Genomic DNA, 19,152 nt, shown 5'->3' on the forward strand with positions numbered 1-19,152 from the left:
TACACTTTAAGGAACTGGATTTTGCAGTAGTCATGATTAGGAGGGCACTGGGCACTACAAAGCCTAAGAGGTAACTAGCTTATTTGGGGTATTTTGGTTTTTTGTTTTTTTTTTTTTTTTGAGAAGGAGTTTCTCTCTTGTTGCCCAGGCTGGAGTGCAATGGCACAATCTCGGCTCACTGCAACCTCTGCCTTCTGAGTTTAAGCGATTCTCCTGTCTCAGCCTCCCAAGTAGCTGGGATTACAAGCATGCGCCACCATGTTTGGCTAATTTTGTCTTTTTAGTAGAGACGGGGTTTCTCCATGTTGGTCAGGCTGGTCTCGAACTCCCACCCTCAGGTGACCCAACCATCTCAGCCTCCCAAAGTGCTGGGATTACAGGCGTGACCCACAGTGCCTGGCGGCCCAGCTAATTTTTTTTTTTAATTTATTTTTTGTAGAGATGCGGTCTTTCTATGTCGCCCAGGATGGTCTCAAACTCCTGGCTTCAGGTGATCCTTCAGCCTCAGCCTCCCAAAACGCTGGGGTTGAAGGCACGAGCCACTGCACCTTGATGGTTTTCTAGCTCTAGACTTTGTGTTTTTACAACATAAATGTGAAAAGTTAGCTCAGACATAGAGGAAACATTCATGCTTCTATTTTAAGTAGCGTGTCTATGTGGCACTCAGAAATTCTTACTTTAGTTGTACAACATCAGAAAGTTCTGTTTCACCAAATCATTTTTACAGATAGAGTATGGGGCATTGATCCATGAGAAGACTTCATTCAACTAACCTTTACTGAGCACCTACTGTATGCAATGCACCATTTCGGATGCTAAAATACTGCAAAGAGACAGACAAAAATCCCCACCCTGGTGGAATTGGCATTCTGTGACACCTCTCTAAGTGTGTGCCCCCTTCCCTGATGCTATGACTTACAATTCTTTTTACAGCAATTATTATTCTGGGGAACCCAAGGATTGCCTCTTTCTCAGAGCTCTAATGTCAATAACCCTATCATTCTTGGTCATTAGACTTTTGCAAACTGAGGAATTCACGTTTAATGAAAAATTTTAGAGTCCTTTATTTATGCCAGACACTGTGAGTTAGATCTATTTGAAAAGAAAATTAGATCCATCTAATTTTTGAACCATAGTTGAAGCATATTACAAGTAAAGTTTTTATCACTTAAAAATAATTTTCAAGTACTTTCTTTGTAATGTCATTTATTTGTGGAAAGAATTAAGCTAAGGAACCAGATCAGTTGGGTATTTAGCACAGAATTTTCATATACAGCCCTTCAGGAAGTGTTTGGCTATTTATTTTATTTTATTATTTTTTTAAGACAGAGTTTTACTCTTGTTGCCCAGGCTGGAGTGCAATGGCACGATCTCAGCTCACTACAACATCCACTTCCTGGGTTCAAGTGATTCTCCTGCCTTAGCCTCCCGAGTAGCTGGGATTACAAGCATGTGCCACCATACCCGGCTAATTTTTGTATTTTTAGTAGAGACAGGGTTTCACCATGCTGGCCAGGCTGCTCTTGAGCTCCTGACCTCAGACAATCTACCCGCCTCAACCTCCCAAACTGCTGGGATAACAGGCATGAGCCACCACACCCAGCCTGAACTCTGCTATTTTTAATATTCTAGTTACAGATTGAGACCTGCAGTCATAACCTAAAATACAAGCTCTTAGGATTTTATTAATTGGCAAGATAAAACTAAGGACATGATGTTTGTATAAATAACTTCCATCAAAGCAAATATCTATGAATTGACCTGTTAAAATTGAACTCAAGTCACGTAAACGAGTGTGGACATTTTTAGGGCTTGCTTTTAAAAAATAAATGTCCCCATACTGGTCATTTGGGGGTGCCATTTACAATACTTTCAGGGCATTTTAAATCTAAGTTTAATTTATATTTTACTTTCTCAGATTGCTTTTAATTACCTTATGTAATATCATGTCTTCTCACACTATTTCTTCCATATCTTAGATTATAAGGAATTATTTTCACTGTTGCCAGAATGAGTAGAGAAATAAAAGTGAATTTGAACTGCTATATCTTCTTTCACTGATTTATTCATTAAATGTTTACTGTCTGTTTATCACCTGCCAGGCGCCATGCTCATCTTTGTTTATGCAACAGTGACAGCAAATAGGCATTATCTTTGTAGTTACGGAGCTCTGGCCAAATGGGGTTGACAGGGATTCGTGAAGTAACAACAGAATCAAACAAAACATTGGGAATGAGAGGAGTCTCTGCATGAGATGAATATGCAGAGGCAGTGGAGACCTGGAAGCCAGGCTAAGGAGTATTAGTGTCTTTATTCAGAGGGCAGAGAAAAGCCATTCAGTGACTCAAAGCCAACCTTGAGATGGGGACATTACCCTTAGTTATTTGGGTGGAAACGAATACAATCACAAAAGTCCTTCAAAGTAGAAAGGGAAGCGGAGTGCAAGAATCAGAGAGGTGGCATGGTGCAAAGGACTCAGCCCAGTGTTGTTGACTTTGAAGCTGGTGAAAGGGCACCACCGGCCAAGGAACGCCAGAAGCCTCTAGAAACCGGAAAAGTCATGAAAATACATTCTTCCCTGGAGCCTCCAGAAAGGAGTACAGGCCTGCCTTGATTTTAGGCCAGTGACACCCATTTCAGACCTACAGAAGAGAAGACATTTATATTGTTTTATGCAGCTACACTCATGGTAATTTGTCACAGCAGCTATAGAAAACCAGTACATGAACTCATTTAAAACTCACACCAAACCTATTGCATTGGCTGAATTAGTATCCTTATTTTCAGATAAAGGGAATGAGGCTCACTGAGGCTGCTGGAGTTGTTTGCTGAAGCCCACCTTCCTCGAAGGTCGTCTGTGGGGTTAAAATTCTGTATCCTACAGCCAGAAAGAAAAGCGTGAATGCTAGGAGAAGCTGAGGCACAGAAATCAACATGGTAGCTTCAGCAAAGTTGAGTTTGGAAAGCCTCCACGTGGGAGAGGAACGAGGGAGCATCAGCTCTTCAAGGGACTAGCTCAGGTGGAAGTAGACGTTTGGGAGCTGTCAGCAGAAAAATTTTTCAAGCCATGGGAATCAATGAAGTGATTGATGGAGGTGACACAGAGAGAAGATGCAAGTGCAGTGAACTCAGACAAGGCGAGATTTAGGGCTAACAAAAGGGAGGGAACCCAAAAGGAGTGCCCCGTGTGTCACTCTTGATGCTGCCTCCTATGAAAATATAATTGCATTGTAAAATATGTAAAGGATTTTTAGGATATGGAGGATCCCCAGGGCAGCCAAGCCTCCTCGTATTCCTGTAATATAGCCACCCCAAGTCCCCTGGCTGCTCTTCACCAAAGACCCTCAGTCATCTGTCATGCTCCGTTCTCATGTCAGCACTTTGACACGTGCTGTGTATTCCCTGCTGGTAGAGCTTTTAAGCTGCCCAGTATTGTAACCATGGCCATCTGCAGCTGTTTAAATGTAAATTAATTAAAATGAAACAATAAAGAATCTAATTCCTCTGTTAAACAGAGGACATGTGAAGTGCTTTATAGGCACAGGTGACTAGTGTTTACCACAGACAGAACATTTCCATCCCAACCGCCAGTTCCGTTGGACAGGGCTGGCTGAGAACGCCCTCCCACAGGTCTCTGCAGTGCCACTACCCACTGCTACACCTTCTTCAAGTCCTGACTCAGAATTGAACACACGCCAGCCGCCTTATATAAAATCAGCACTTTTTGTCAATCCACCCTACTGCTCTTACCTTCTGGGTTTTTTTTTGTGGGGGCAGGGGCGGGGGGGACGAAGTTTCGCTCTTGTTGCCCCAACTGGAGTGCAGTGGCGATCTCGGCTCACTGAAATACCCGCTTTCCGGTTTCAAGAGATTCTCCGGCCTCAGCCTCCGGAGTAGCTGGGATTACAGGCGCCTGCCACCACGCCTGGCTAATTTTTGTATGTTTAGTAGAGAGGGGGTTTCACCATGTTGGCCAGGCTGGTCTTGAACTCCTGACCTTGTGATCTGCCTGCCTCGGCCTCCCAAAGTGCGGGGATTACAGGCGTGAGCCACGGTGCCCAGCCACCTTCTGTATTTATATGTAGACTTATTACCTTCTAACATAATACCTATCTTACCTATGTATTATATTTATTCTCTGTTATTATTGGCCCCATTTCTATGTAAAATTCAGGAGGGCAGCAGCCACTCCTGTGTGATTATTTCACTGCTGTTGAATGGAAGAACATGAACACACTCAGTGATTGATGTCAGCCTTGTGAATAGCCTATAATTCTTTTTTAAAAAAATAAACGCTTGATGTCTGCTATGTAAAAATTAAAACCTCTAGTACGTGATTTCTCTTTTAACTAAATGCCCTGAGTGCCCACTTTTATATCTGTTTGCTTTCTCTCATTTAAAGTTCTTCTTTTCTGGTTCCAAAGTGCTCAAAGCAAAGTTCCCACTAGATCAACCCAATTTCATCAAAGAGTTTTGTCCTCTGAAAACCCCCATCAAACACTTGGCATGATGTTGGGGACAAGATGTTAATCACCTGCAAAATAGTGCCGTTTGGTGCCATTTCACACCCCTTGGACACACTGGGGTGATTAATAAACCCGAGACTGTCAAGGCCTGCTTTCCCACACTCATTGAGTTGCTTGTCATTATTTTCTCTTTTTTTCCCCCACTTTATTGTCCAAAGTAAAGAAATGTACAGAAAATATGCCTCTTGCCCTGGGAATAAACATGTTCAAAAGGTCAGTCTTCTGGCCTGTGTTTGAGAACACCAAGTCGTATTTCAGTAGGGATCAGCCATACAGAAATGCCACGATGCACTTGGTTAAGGGGGAGTGGGAAGCATATATCCCTATCCTTTTGACAAAAGAACTTCTTTATGGCAATACGTAACAGGAAATAAACATGGATAGCCAATTCTGCAAGTGTGAAGGCAATGTTTTTGTTCTTGTGTGGATTCAATAGTATCTCGCCTTTATTTAAACAAAAAATGTAGGATTGAGAAACTTCTGATGATTCTCTTCTACAACAGGAATTACGAGAGCTGTTGCTAGGTGTTACCTTTCACTATAGGGCTTTGCCTGCTGTAAAAACCACGGCTAGGTTATTCTCAAGACATCTTTTGAATCATTTTGCTATGACTTTACTAATTTTTTTTTTTCTACTTAGTACTTGCACTTCAGCACAGGTTTTCCCTTGGCAGTATATTACTTTTTTTCCCTTACTTTGTTCTTAATCATTAAGTATTCAGAATTATTAATTATTATAATTATTAAGTAATCAGAATCTCACCTCCTTTGGCTCATCTGTGCATCTACTGGTCACCTGTAGAGTTTCATTTCCTCTTCTTTTCTCCTCTCAAGTTCAAGAACCCCAGGCTACATGGAATGTAACATCCAACCTATTATTTTTGGTTGTATGTTTTGGCATTATAGATCCTACTGTCAACCGATATCATGTGCGGTGGTTTCCTGAAGTGTGTGCCCACAACAGAACAACCGGATCAGAGGCATCATCTGGCATGACCCACGTAAGGACATGATCTCTGGGCCAACTTGATCTGTGAACATAATTAGACCGGAGGATATACAAACTAGACATGTCAAACAGATAACTCATTCTCACAAATCAGCTATTGAGTAATGACTTGATGGAAGTGGAAAACAGAATGATCATTATATTCACTCATTATTTTATCCATTCACACCATTGCACTGGGAGCTTACTCTGTTACCATCATAGAGCAAAACCTAAAGTGCAGAGACTAAAGACACAGTTCTTAAAGAACTCCCATATTTCAGGTGGAAATATGCCTGAGTATCTGTGTGCTTCATCTTAACTGGACAAAACCTTTGAATTATTTTCTGAATTTTGACATGTCACTGTGATCTAAAGGTGTAATTGTACAAGTGAATGTCTATGTGACTCTATCATTTCGCACCATGTCCCTAAATGCCATCAGCTCAGTTAGTGAAATAATCTCCCTGTCCTGTATAGCATGCACCAATATTTTGACTTTTAACTTTAAGAGAACATTAAACTCTCTGAGGATAGCAACTCTGTCAATATTGCCCAAAATATTATTCTAAATATTTTGGGGTTAGTACATGAATTATAGATTAGAATCAACAAACCAACACAAAATGTTTAAGAGGTCATTGTATTATACAAAGTGTATAATACACTTTGATGGCAATTTATATGTAATACCTCAGGACAGTTTAAAAAATCCAAAAACATGGCCCCAAACATACAGTGTTTTGGTTTGTGATATGTAACTAGAATATTTTTGTTTTGAACATTTTCTAAAGCAAGCACCATATTTTAAGAACCAGACCTACTGGCATAATTTTAAGATAATGAGATAAAACAAGTCACTGGATTTTCAGAAATACACAGCTTCTTTTTCTGTTTTACTGAATTTGATTTGTCTCATGTTCACCAAAGTTTCTCCCTTTATTTATCCTTAAATTAGCTCCAATGTTTGTGACCTTCAGTAAAATAATTCAACAGACATTCTAAATAGAGAAATTGATTTGAAAAGTGGAGAAAGAAATAAACAGAAGCGAGAATTATTAACATTTTTGTGGGCAGAGGGGTGAGGTTTCTGTTTTACTGATATGTGCGTGCCTCAGAACCCCACAGAACTGGGCTTATGTCAGTGCGATTCCCCAATCCTAGGCTTATCATCTTGAGGAACTCTGAGAGTGGTAACAACTATTTGCTGAGCAGATGTAATGTATCCGGTAGAAATAAAAATCAAACTCCTGAAAAATTATCTTTCTAGGGCCTTAGAACTTATCTGTATTTATTTTTAAACCTTTAGATCCAGTTTTTTTTTTTGTTTTTTTTTTTTGAGACGGAGTCTCGATCTGTCGCCCAGGCTGGAGTGCAGTGGCCGGACCTGGGCTTACTACAAGCTCCGCCTCCTGGGTTTACGCCGAGTAGCTGGGACTACAGGCGCCCGCCACCTCGCCCGGCTAGTTTTTTGTATTTTTTAGTAGAGACGGGGTTTCACCGTGTTAGCCAGGATGGTCTTGATCTCCTGACCTCGTGATCTGCCCGTCTTGGCCTCCCAAAGTGCAGGGATTACAGACTTGAGCCACCGCGCCCGGCCTATTATAATTTGTTTTTATGCTACAATGGAGCATCCACTAATTCACTTACTGCTGCAGATGTCTGCCTCCTATGCAGCATGAAAGCAATCTTGAAATGTCTGTGAAACAGGATCCTTAATAGCTAACCTTGGATTCCAATACAGTCCCATATAAAGAGCAGATTTATTTCCAAACAAAAGCAATTCAGACTCCCAAAGAGACATGGCGGCCTTGGCTTGGGCTTGGGTTGGGCTTGCATTGTCCAGATTGATTTGTTTCCTATTCACTGTTTATACTAGCTGGCTGCAGAGTTGGGTGCACCCCATCTCCTGTCACCATCTGGATGAAGGGCCAGCAGGCCTGGAGGTCACTCCCCATCTCTTTTGAACATTCAGTGCTGTGTCACCTGCAGCCACTTCCACTCCTCCCTTAAGTAAATCACTCAAGCCTCAGTTTTCATTTTAATTATTGTCTCATGTTTTTCCCGTCAGCCCTGCTGCTTTCTAGCAAGACCCCCACCCATCATCCAATGAGTACCAGAGATGTTCCATCTGTGCCTTTTTTTCTCTCTTAATATAATTAAACACACACACACACACACACACACACACACACACACAAAATCATGAAGTCTCACTGTGTTGCCCAGGCTGGTCACAAACTCCTGAGTTCAAGCGATCCTCCCACCTCAGCCTCTCAAGTAGCTAGGACTGTGACACAAGTCACCATGCCCAGCTATCCATCTGCACTTTTATATATATACATTAAGAATTGGTAAATACAAAACAGAATGGATAAGTGCAACTTAGCCAAATATAAAAGAAACAGAGGTACACACCTATTATCACAGGAAATGTCATCTTTCGACATTATCGTAAAGTTATATCCTTAGCCCCTGACTCCTTACCATTTAGCCTCTTTCTTTTATTTATATTTAATCACAACATTATGGCAGAAAACAGTAACAGCACTCCAAAAAAGGGAAAAATTACATTGCTAAAGAATATCATTTTTTAACAGAAAAACTTACATATAAACTAATTCTATGTCTCAGAGAAGCCGGCATTAGTTTCTTTTTAACTGAAAAAAGTTAGATTTGTATTTACAGCTTTACACCACTGCCTGCACTGCTGCCAGCTCAGAAATGCTGGTTGTGACCTTAGAAGTAGCGTGCTTTGATGAGGAATTACTACGATACCGTTTAATTCTAGAAGGTGTATCCCGCAGCCATGGGAGTGTTTCACAATTGTCATTCATCAAAATGTAGACAGTGCGTGCTTTGTACTTTTATTAAAAGCCATATTGCACACACTAGATAGGAAAACATCCTTGTTGGATGGAATATGATTTCAGTTCTTGCCAGTGTTTTTTAATCCCTAATGAGGCTTATTGCTAGCATAATTCTCTTTCTCTTGCTCTAGGAAAATTATATAATTCTTCAAGATCTGTCATTTTCCTGTAAGTATAAGGTGACTGTCCAAGCAATACGGCCAAAAGGTCACTCCAAGGCAGAGGCCACTTTCTTCACTACTCCACCATGCTCCGCTCTTAAGGGGAAGAGCCACAAACCCGTTGGCTGCCCTGGCGAAGCAGGTACGTTTTCACCTGAAGGACTTCTGCATCTAGGTCTAAGGTGTCAGCAGCACTTTGCAAACCTTGCCAAACTGCATTTCACAAGACCAGAAAAACCAAAAGTGCCTGTCTTTCTAAGTTGTGTAATGATGGCCCAATGTGGACAGAAGATATGTAGGAATGAATGTGTTATTTTAAAGCCTAACAGCCTTGGAAAGATGTCCTTTGATAGTAATGTTACCCTTTGGAAATGAAGGCAAACATTTAGATACCGCTTGTGTTTTGGCAAAGTTTGATATAATTATTTCATTTTTATCCCACCTCTTTGCTGTGTGGATTATACTCACACACTTTCCATGCCAACCTAGCAAACCTCACATCTGTACCTTCCAACCCCTTTCCTTGCCAAAGTCCCTGTCTTGCAGTGGGAAAAACTCTTTTAAATGCCCTGGATTTGACCAGGCATGGCGGCTCATGCCTGAAATCCCAGTACTTTGGGAGGCTGAGATGGGAGAATCACTTGAACCTGGAGTTCCAGACCAGCATGGGCAACATAGCAAGATCCTGCCTCTAAAGAAAAAAAAAAAAAAAAGCCTTGGATTTAATAACTCTTCTAACAGCTTTAATATTTACCTTCTCACTGCAGTCCATGCTATTCTTTAAGAAATAGTTAAGTCCTGCCAGGGTCTAAACTGCTCTCCTGCTTCCAACTTCAAAAGAGCATTCTAAAAATGACCCCCGGAAGATTGGAAGCAGCATTTAGTACAAAGGTGTCGTGAGGAGATTCCTACTCAACCTATCCCCATATGTCAAAGGGGTGATTGCCTGAACCCATGTTTAAAGAACGAAGTCACATTGCTTCTATTAATATCATCCCACAGACTGGCCGCTGAAAATTCCTACAGTGGATCCCATGGGCACACCTTCTCCAGTCACCTAATCCTGGTTTTCCTTCTTGCATTGCTGCAGGTCATGTTCTTTCTAAGGTGCTAGCTAAGCCTGAGAACCTTTCTGCTTCATTCATCGTCCAGGATGTGAACATCACGGGCCACTTTTCTTGGAAGATGGCCAAGGCCAATCTCTATCAGCCCATGACTGGATTTCAAGTGACTTGGGCTGAGGTCACTACGGAAAGCAGACAGAACAGTCTACCCAACAGCATTATTTCACAGTCCCAGATCCTGCCTTCCGTAGGTCCCACCTCTTATACTATGTCCGTGTCATCGGTATCTACTGCTCCTTTATACTGACCTTCAGAGGTGGCTACCTCTGTCATTCTGTGTGCTGTACAATTGAGTCTTACTTTTGCATTTTCTTCTTCTGAGTGTGTCTTTTGCAAGCATTAACACATTACAAATGTGACTGTGCATAGCTAAGAAGTGGCATAAGCTGCCATCTAGATAAAGTTTGATGGCTAGAGCCAACTCATGAGAAGACCTTACCCTATCTTGTATGTAAGTGATTGAGCCATTTTCTTCTATCTTTGTTAACCTCGTGTCTCTCTGGTCCAAGTGGACATGCCCTGTTTGAAGTGTTGAACTGGGGAGGGTTGGGGGGGAATAGCTAAAAGAAGCTTGTTGTTTGTCTGTCTTCCCCCCAACTTCAAATTTGGCTCGAGGCTGTAATGAGTTGGCCTGTCTTCCAGGTCACTTAATTCCTTGGCTTCAGGAAAAAAAAAAAAAAATAGTGTGGGATTTTACCCTCCCTGAAAATGCCCTTAGAGTAGCCAACTACCGTTATAAAATCCAAAAGGGGGGCGGGGCGGGGGAGGGAAAGAAACACAACTGAAATCTCAGAAGGAAAAATTCCATGGAATTAGAGAGTAGTTATTCTATAAATGTACTAGGTTTTATTGAGTTTTGAGAGGAATGTGTTGGCATAAAAATAAACACTTTCAGTTGTGGGCATTGATAGATATTGTGTTTTAAGAAAAACAGTTGGCTCATTCACTGAAATTTGGATTATCAAGAATTCATATCACAAGATGTGCAACTGAAGACTTTAAACCATGGAAAAGTCTGATGTTAAGAAATTAAAAAATAAATAAATAAAATCCCAGGAGTGAGCCCTGAGAACTGGCACCTCAGCATATTTTAACTCTGCCAAGTGTCTTAGGCTGCCAAGAATTGAGTGAGGTGCTAAGAAACCATATGGCAGAGAACCCCCACAAATGAGAAAAAGTCTATAAATTAAACTGTGCCTTTACAAAGCAACCAAACTTGCCTGTGTATGATATTCTCCAGTGGGGGAAAACCTGTTCTAGGCTCTCTGTGCATTGCGCGTTGTCTCTGAAAGGTTGTCAGTGAGCATCCTCTTTTATGTTATCCCCTTAGGATCACTATGTCCTAACAGTGCCCAATCTAAGACCGTCTACTCTTTACCGACTGGAAGTGCAAGTGCTGACCCCAGGAGGGGAGGGGCCAGCCACCATCAAGACGTTCCGGACGCCGGAGCTCCCACCCTCTTCAGCGCACAGTGAGTGGGGTGCCAGGGCATTAAGGCGTCCTGTCAGGTCTTGTGAACATAGAGAAAAATCTTGCTGGAAAATGAAAACAAATAAATACACTATTACAGGTTTCTATGAGATAGGGAAATTGTCATCATCTGAAATTCTTTCTCCCGGTTTGTACCGACTTACTAGATTCTACTCCGGTACCTGTAGTATAAAATGCATAGTTGATGCTTAATTGCTCTTTTTCTCCCTCCCTTCCTCTTCGCCCCTTTTCTCCCTTTCTTTGCTCCTTCCTTGTTTCCTTTCTCCATCCCTCTCTCCTTCCCTCTCTTCTTTTCTCCTTTCCTCTATCCTTCCTTTATTTTTTTTCCTTCCTTGCATTTTTCCCTATATAATGCATGCTTTTTTCCTTGTCTTTTAAACCATAAATACATACGGGAAAAAAATCTGTAGTTTCATATCAAACTGAAATATTTTTAAATCAATATTTTCAAATATCACAATATAGGAAATAATATTTTCCTAAGGAACTTATGTTCTTGTTACATAGATATTACTGTAATAAATGTCATGAATTTTCTTCATGATATGACCCAAGTCCACCTACTTCATTTATTGCTAAATCAAGTAAAATTTAAAAAGAAAATTGTCAGCTAGATTTTCAAAACAGCCTCTTGCTGATTTTTAAATTATGTACTTCGTTTACTTTATTTTCAAGCTTAAATTAAAAAAAAAAAAAAGTGTCTGATGATTAGTGTGTGGATAAAACATTGAGAATTAGTCATAGTTTTAACTCTGATTTTTTTAAATGATAGATTGGTATGCTTATAATTGATAACTTGGTATGTTTATAATTTGAAGAAAAACTAAACTATCACAATGGGAGAGCTTGATAGCCTCTAAAATTTTTATCGAATAAATGCTTTTCTGATATTCCTTCATAGAAATTCCATTTAACAAAAGTATTTGATAATTTTTAAAACTTCTTTGAGCAAATAAAAAAGGATTATGGTTTGATTGAATAAGTGTGAGCTTAAGGAAAGGAGCTTGTCTTTTTCTTACTATTTTATGGTTTAGGAAGGCATCAAAGAGGAAGAGAAAAACAGGAAAAAGAGAGAGAGTGTGGTTGTACATTCAGATTCAGAATAGGGGAGACATGGTCATAGGAAGGAACATTTGCCGGGGTCTCGTGCTTTTTCTACAAATAAAAGTAATTCTATCATTTATTTGATACATATAAATGGATGTGACTGACATATTTTGTCACTTCTTAGGATCTCATCTTAAGCATCGTCATCCACATCATTACAAGCCTTCTCCAGAAAGATACTAAACTGTTCAAAAAGATTTTTTGAAATTGGGCAGATGTGTAAGCTTGTTGAACTTCGGCCACGAGACATGCACACTTCCAGAGGCAGTGGGAACTGCTCAGAGGCCCGTACTCTCCTATGTGACTTTAGTGCAGGAAGAACTTCTGTCAATCACGGATGCATCTGGAGCCAAGTGAGAAACAGTAGATTGGTGAAGACAGACACCAGTTCCCTACAAGCTTGGAGAAAATGAAGAATAGGCCTGTTTAATGCTAAATTTTGTTTTCAAGTATGGTGTCGCTCATTTCTATTGAATTACAACAGAACTCAGTTTTCCCTGAATTTGGAGTACCAAACTCTGCCCCAAAAAGGAGAGTAACAAATACACAATTCACACATAACACTAAGCATAAATCTAATCAATAAAATATATTTTTCACAAAATTATTGATTCAATATGAAAAATCAACTAAGATTATACAGCTTTGTTTATTCAAATCTTTCCTAAGATCATTTTTATCCTAGGTGATTTTTAAATGAAAATGTGTAATCTAAAATATACCAACGAATTTAAATCTAAAAATACTTCTACTTTAAGTACCTTATGCTGCTCTTTACGCAAAGGTAAATGAAAGTTCCCTCTATAAATTATGATTTACAAAAGACACCCAAGCCAGAGGAACTCAATGAAATAAGCTGCTAACCAGATTTTACCTTGGAGAAATGAAAATTATTTCTTGGGGATGCCTTTTAATATTTGATCGTATTATGTGAGAGATTTTCCTGATATGTTATCTTATTTATATTTTCCCTTATTTTCCGCAATGTGGATAACAGCTTTTGGTGCACTTTTGTTTCACCATCTGAAAATTCACAAAACTCCTTGCTTCAAATGAAGAAATCCCAACTATTGAGCATGTTTAAATCTTTGCAGAGATTTGCCTTTTCTTAAGCAAAGAAAGGTATTTGTATGCCAGAATATTCTTGGTAATGTTTAAAAAAGGCCTTTGATTGATAGAGAAGGACAGTTACTTGCGTTTAACACCCATATGCTTTCAAATCTATTATATCTTACTTTTTGGAAAATTTTTTATGCTACAAATTAGTGCCTGGTAGCATGAACTTAAGTCAAAACGTGTTTTCACTATGGAGTGTTACAGTGTATGTTGTAACAACCTAAAACGCAGAGATGTTTAATTTAATACCGTTTTTTTCCTTGAAGAAATACTCACATACATGGTTTGAAATGTGCATAAATATGCATGTCTATATAATTATAAATGCATGTGTATATATATGCAAATATATGTACATATACATATATATACACACAGACACATGCATATACATGAATATACCTTGAGCATGAATCCCTGAAGAAATCGTTTTCATAGCTCACCAATAGTGAGTAAAGATACAGCTCTTTTAAAGGTCATAAGGATAATATATTTTCCCCATCAGTGCTGATTCTGAGAAAAGAGCAATTTATCAAAATTGAACACTGTCAAAGAAAGGTGTCCACATGTCTTCACCTACCTAAGTAAAACAGGAAGAAAATCAGTAACATTATCCTTAGGTTTTGACAATGGTGCTTGCTTCTTGTTGTCCTGCTGTTTCCTGAACTCATGCAGATGCCTGGCCATTCCTGGGAAGAGTGGATAACTCAGAAGTCATTGACTCCACGGCTTCACTGCAGTGTCTAAAGGCCGAGGCAAATTAAAATGCAGAGAAAATACTTTTCCGATGTTGATGCATGTCTTTAGGAAACACATTTATAAACAAGGATACCTGATAATAGATACTGAAACCTGTTTCCTGTGTGTTAAACTATTTTTAAAGTGGATATTCCAGGAATGTTTTGCAGCTTTGTACAAGTAACATAAATTGGACACCTGATAATGAAAGTTCATGTTGGTTCGGAATGGTTTTCTGCAGCTCCTGTCACAGGTTGGGATGGATTTATCACATTGAGTCGTGAAATTACCTGGTTCTAAGAATTTTTGAATGGCGAAAATAGAAAACAGTCTTCATTTGAAAACATCCCTAAGCTTGAATAAATGGATACCATAGATAGCTTCTCTAAAACTATGTTTTATTCTGGTGTCATCACCAGCATCTGAATTTCAAGTTCTTAAAATTTCAAAAATTAAAATTTTTCATTATCAGCTATCCATTTATCTTTTACATGAACTTGTCATGAACAAATCCAAATGTTTATGCCAGCAAATTTTTGTACTGTTACATAAAAATGCTGGAAGTCTATACATAGATACAAAATATTATTAAATTAGTACATAAATTTAATTTTATAAAATTTAATCATGCTTCTTTTGTCTGGGTAATAGACATTGTACAGATATTTTTAGTTCAGATGGTGATTCTGAAACTTACATCTCCCTTAAAAAAATCTAAAGCAGCTCTTATGGGCTTCTAGTTTTGATATAAATAAATAATTTAAATTTTATTGGTGTTATTGGAAGAAAAATGCTATTAATGGGCTAATAAAAAACATGTGTTTCTCTTGTGGATTTTAATAAGCTCCAATATTATTCAATGATCAAAAATATAGTTACAATTTTTTGAATTTTAAAAATGTGATTGCTCTAATAAAGGATAAAATCTATGTTTTTTAACAAACATAGTTTTGGTGCCTAATTCTGTAATATGTTTTATTGAAATTAGATTCATTTATTTAATGTGAGAAAAATATATCCAGTAATAGTATTGAAACTTTAAAAAATTGAGCTCATCAAAAATATTGTCATCAAATATAGGTGGTTAATTTGATATACATTGCAGTTACATGCATTATTTTTATTTACAACATTTGCTCCTTAATGATGAATTTATCTGTGTTACCCTGTTTTTCTACCTGGAACTCCATAGAATGATGTTTGCAAACCAACGTGATCTTTTCAGTCATTCACTGTTTTAATATGGCATGGTAGAGAAGATAAAGTTTATGGCAGGTAATTTTTTGTAATGTGTATTAAACGAAGTTCAAAGATTAGAAATACATCTGTGTCCTGAAAACCTTAGATACATAGCCGACTATATACAGAGGTTCATCTCAACCTCAACACTATTGACTTTTGGGGCTGGATAGTTCTCTGTTATGGGGGTTTGTCTTGTGCACTGTAGGTTTTTAGTAGCATCCACACTTTCTCCTCACCAGATGCCAGTTGCACCCTCCCCCAAGTTGAGACAACCAAAAATGTCTCCAGATATTGCCAGCTACCCCTTGAGGGACGGCACCTCTGGTTGAGAACCGTTGCTAGAGAATGATCTTTACTGAATAGATGAGAATTTGCCCTTCATAAGAAACCTGGTAAATTTCTAGAGCAAGTCCCAAAAACTAAGGGACAGCTAAGAAGTTATTATGGTTAACTTCAAAGGCCTAAACTGTGTCTTTTATGTCCACTAAACGACTTGATTAAAAGACAGGATTTTGACTTGTGTCTGTATCATACAAGTACAAATACTAATTTTGCCCTATGTATCCGTAAATGTCATTTGTGATATTGACTTATTTATTTAATGCTCTTTCTTATGCCGTGGGTTTTCAAGTTTACTCATTTCTATGGTTGCAAATAACTCTAAAACTTATTATATAAACTTTCATATTATAGGCAGAACACAATGGCTAAATATCTGTTGCATGTACTTTAAAGTTTATTATAAGATATAAACAGATCTGTAAAGATGTTGACTCCTACCTGTGATTTTGCATGCCCAGACTCAGTGTCAGGTACGGAGAGGATTCTCATGACTGTCTTACCTCTACTGAATATTTTAGTGAGTTATATGATTTACGGAGTGATTAACAGAGGTCTATATAAAATTATTTTCCCCCTTTACTTAATTATATTGTAGTGTGCAGATAACAAAACTGCTACCTTCTCATCCAAGTGGTCTGTAGAATTCATGTCCCTTACAGTGGTCATTTAAAGTCAATATTTATTTATGTATGTAATAAAAAAAGTTGGATTTTTGTGTATGTCTGTCATGTTATTTAGAGCGAAGTAATCTTGTAAAAATGTTTTGTAAAAAACAAAAAAGTATTGTAAATAGTCTTGATATTCTGTGACTCATTATTTTCATGTTAGAGTTTGTACATACTGGTTCAATAATAAAGTATCCTTAAACCAGATCAAGGAATCGACTCATTTATTTCTTAAAGAAACATTTTTGCTGGGCACAGTGGCATGCACCTGTAGTCTCAGCTACTTCGGAGGCTGAATTTGAAGGATCACTCAAGTCCTGAATGTTTAAGACCAGCCTGGGCAACATAGCAAGGCCCTGTCTCCAACAAAATTTAAAAAAAAAAGAAAAGAAAAGAAACTTTATTGCATTTAAGAAGAAAAATGGACAGTTCCTGCTGCCAAGGAGATTTAAAAAGCCTCTTTCCATGTCAGTGTGAATGGAATTTGAGGTCTGGTAAATGTTAACAAGACAGCACTTCATCCTAATGAAAGTATCTTGCAGTTTGACAATCAACACTTCAGATTTCTATCATCATGTTTACGATTGTAACTTCTGATGGTTTTAGTGGTATATTAAGTCAGGGATATACAGTTTTAAGCTGTTTTTCTTTTGTCACCAATATTTATTCTAAAATTGTAGATATATGCAATGCCGATAAGCATTCACCTGTATTTCAATACTACTCAATTGTTTTTCAATACTACCTACTATGGTGAAAGCCTTTAAATCTCCAATATCTAAGTAGAGTTTTGAGAGGCTTGTACATCCCCACTTTGACATGCAATTGACCCATAACTGCTGATGAATTGGAAAAAATGCCTAAGGGAAAAAAGCATAAGAAATAAAGGCTTTTAGGGTATTCACCGAAATAATACATATTGTACCCATTAAGTAAGTTCTCTTTCCTCCCACCCTCTGACCCTCCCACCCTTCCAAGTATTTATTGTCAATTATTCTACATTCTATGTCCATGTGTACACATTATTTAGTTCCCAGTTATAAATGAGAACATGTGGCATTTGTCTTTTTGTATCTGTGTCATTTCAATTAAGATAATGGCCTCCACTCCATCCACGTTGCTGCAAAAGACATGATTGCATTCTTGTTTATGACTGAATAATATTCCATTGTGTATATAGGGACAACTTACATGCTGTTTATCATAAGATAAATTAACATGACCTCTATGGAAAACAGTATGGAGATTTCTCAACTAAAAATAGAACTACCATTTGACCAAGCAGTCCCACTACTGGGTATCTACCCAGAGAAAAAGTAATCATTATATGAAAAAGATACTTACATGTTTATCGCAGCACTATTCACAAGAGTAGAGAGATGGAAGCAGTCTATCAAGGCTATCAGTGGAGGATTGCTTGACGCTTTTATGCCATCTTGAGGTTACAGAAAGAATGGGGGCTCCAATCTTGGCAACACAATTTATGGGAGGGGGAGAAGAGAAGTCCTGACTAGCAAAGGTGGTCTTGTTATACAGATGAAACCTCCCAGGTCGCAGCCTTTAGAGAGAATAGATGGTGACTGTTTCTTTCAGACCTTAAAGGTGTCAGGCTTTTAGTCAATTTTTCCTAGATCCAGACACGGGGGCAGGGAGTGAGTGTCAGAGAAAGCCTGGCTGCATCAATGCATCAATGCAGATTTTCTCTACATCCACAGATGTAAATTTCCCCCACAGAAGACAGCTTTGTAGGGCTGTTATTTGCAGGCCCTCTGAACAGCCATCTCTAAATAAGTCAAAGAAGGGGTATTTGGGGGTGAAATATTTTGATTTCTTTCAATGGCTGCTGCCACCACCCTATAGCATGAGCACACATGCAAGTGGCCCCAGGCTTGACTCTCCCCAGTCCCTGAGGCCTGAATTTCCTGGGACTTTTCCAGGAGTTCTTATCCACTCATTGTCTGAGGCTTCACTGAGCCAATCAGCTGCACAGCCTGGGCACCTCACACTGGTCTCCAACCTCCATTCTTCATCAAAGATCAGAGAGGGTAGGGCTACTGACCCAGAGATCGGGCTTGAAGTTTGCAATAAGAATCCAACTTCCTTCATATTCTTTTACTTCTTGAGCAACACCACAGGGTAAACAGGTTCTTAGGGCCAGTGGAGTGTCCTGGCAGGGACTGAAAACCCAAGAAATATTTTTAGTGTTGTTTCCATTGGGGAGGTATTTTTTACACAAATGAGTCCTGAGAATACAGCTTTGTTGTAAATTGGAGACAACTTTTACATATACCAGCCATTGACGGAGCATGGTATCAACAGAGAAAAAACTGAGGGGATACAAGAAAATTTTTTTAAAAGAGTAAGAGGCCAGGCATGATGGCTCACACCTGCAATCCCAGCACTTTGGGAAGCTGAGGCGGGAGGATCATTTGGTGCCCGCCTGGGCAACATAAAGAGACCACATCTCTGCAAATAAAATGGAAAATTAGCTAGACATGGTAGTGCATACTTGTAGTCCCAGCTACTCGGATGGCTGAGGCAGGAGAATCGCTTGAGCCCACGAGGTAATGGCTGCAGTGAGCTATGATCACATGATTGAGCTCCAGCCTGGATGACAGAATGAGACTCTGTCTAAAAAAAAATAAAAATAAAAATTGTGCCCTCTCTTGTGCGGAAACACAGAGAGTATGCCTGACTATCCTTTCTCTGCCTTGGTATTCCTACCCAAGGTAAGGATTTTGCCACTCACTTCATGGTTACTATGAAGATGGTCATGTAACA

At 38.9% G+C, this 19,152-nt stretch overlaps 1 protein-coding gene across 1 annotated transcript in view; it reads left to right on the forward strand.

Moving 5' to 3' along the window:
* The window catches only part of LOC105537987 (anosmin-1), a 116,925-nt gene extending 100,347 nt beyond the window's left edge, over nt 1–16,578 (forward strand). The window contains exons 9-13 of the mRNA XM_011977701.1: nt 5,433–5,527; nt 8,516–8,687; nt 9,636–9,856; nt 11,000–11,141; nt 12,393–16,578. Coding sequence (XP_011833091.1) covers nt 5,433–5,527; nt 8,516–8,687; nt 9,636–9,856; nt 11,000–11,141; nt 12,393–12,451 — 689 coding nt within the window. The 3' untranslated portion in view covers nt 12,452–16,578. The remainder of the gene's footprint in view (nt 1–5,432; nt 5,528–8,515; nt 8,688–9,635; nt 9,857–10,999; nt 11,142–12,392) is intronic.
* Nucleotides 16,579–19,152: the final 2,574 nt, after the last annotated feature.

Source organism: Mandrillus leucophaeus, unplaced genomic scaffold, assembly GCF_000951045.1.
Source record: "Mandrillus leucophaeus isolate KB7577 unplaced genomic scaffold, Mleu.le_1.0 Scaffold1827, whole genome shotgun sequence".
NCBI lineage: Eukaryota > Metazoa > Chordata > Mammalia > Primates > Cercopithecidae > Mandrillus > Mandrillus leucophaeus.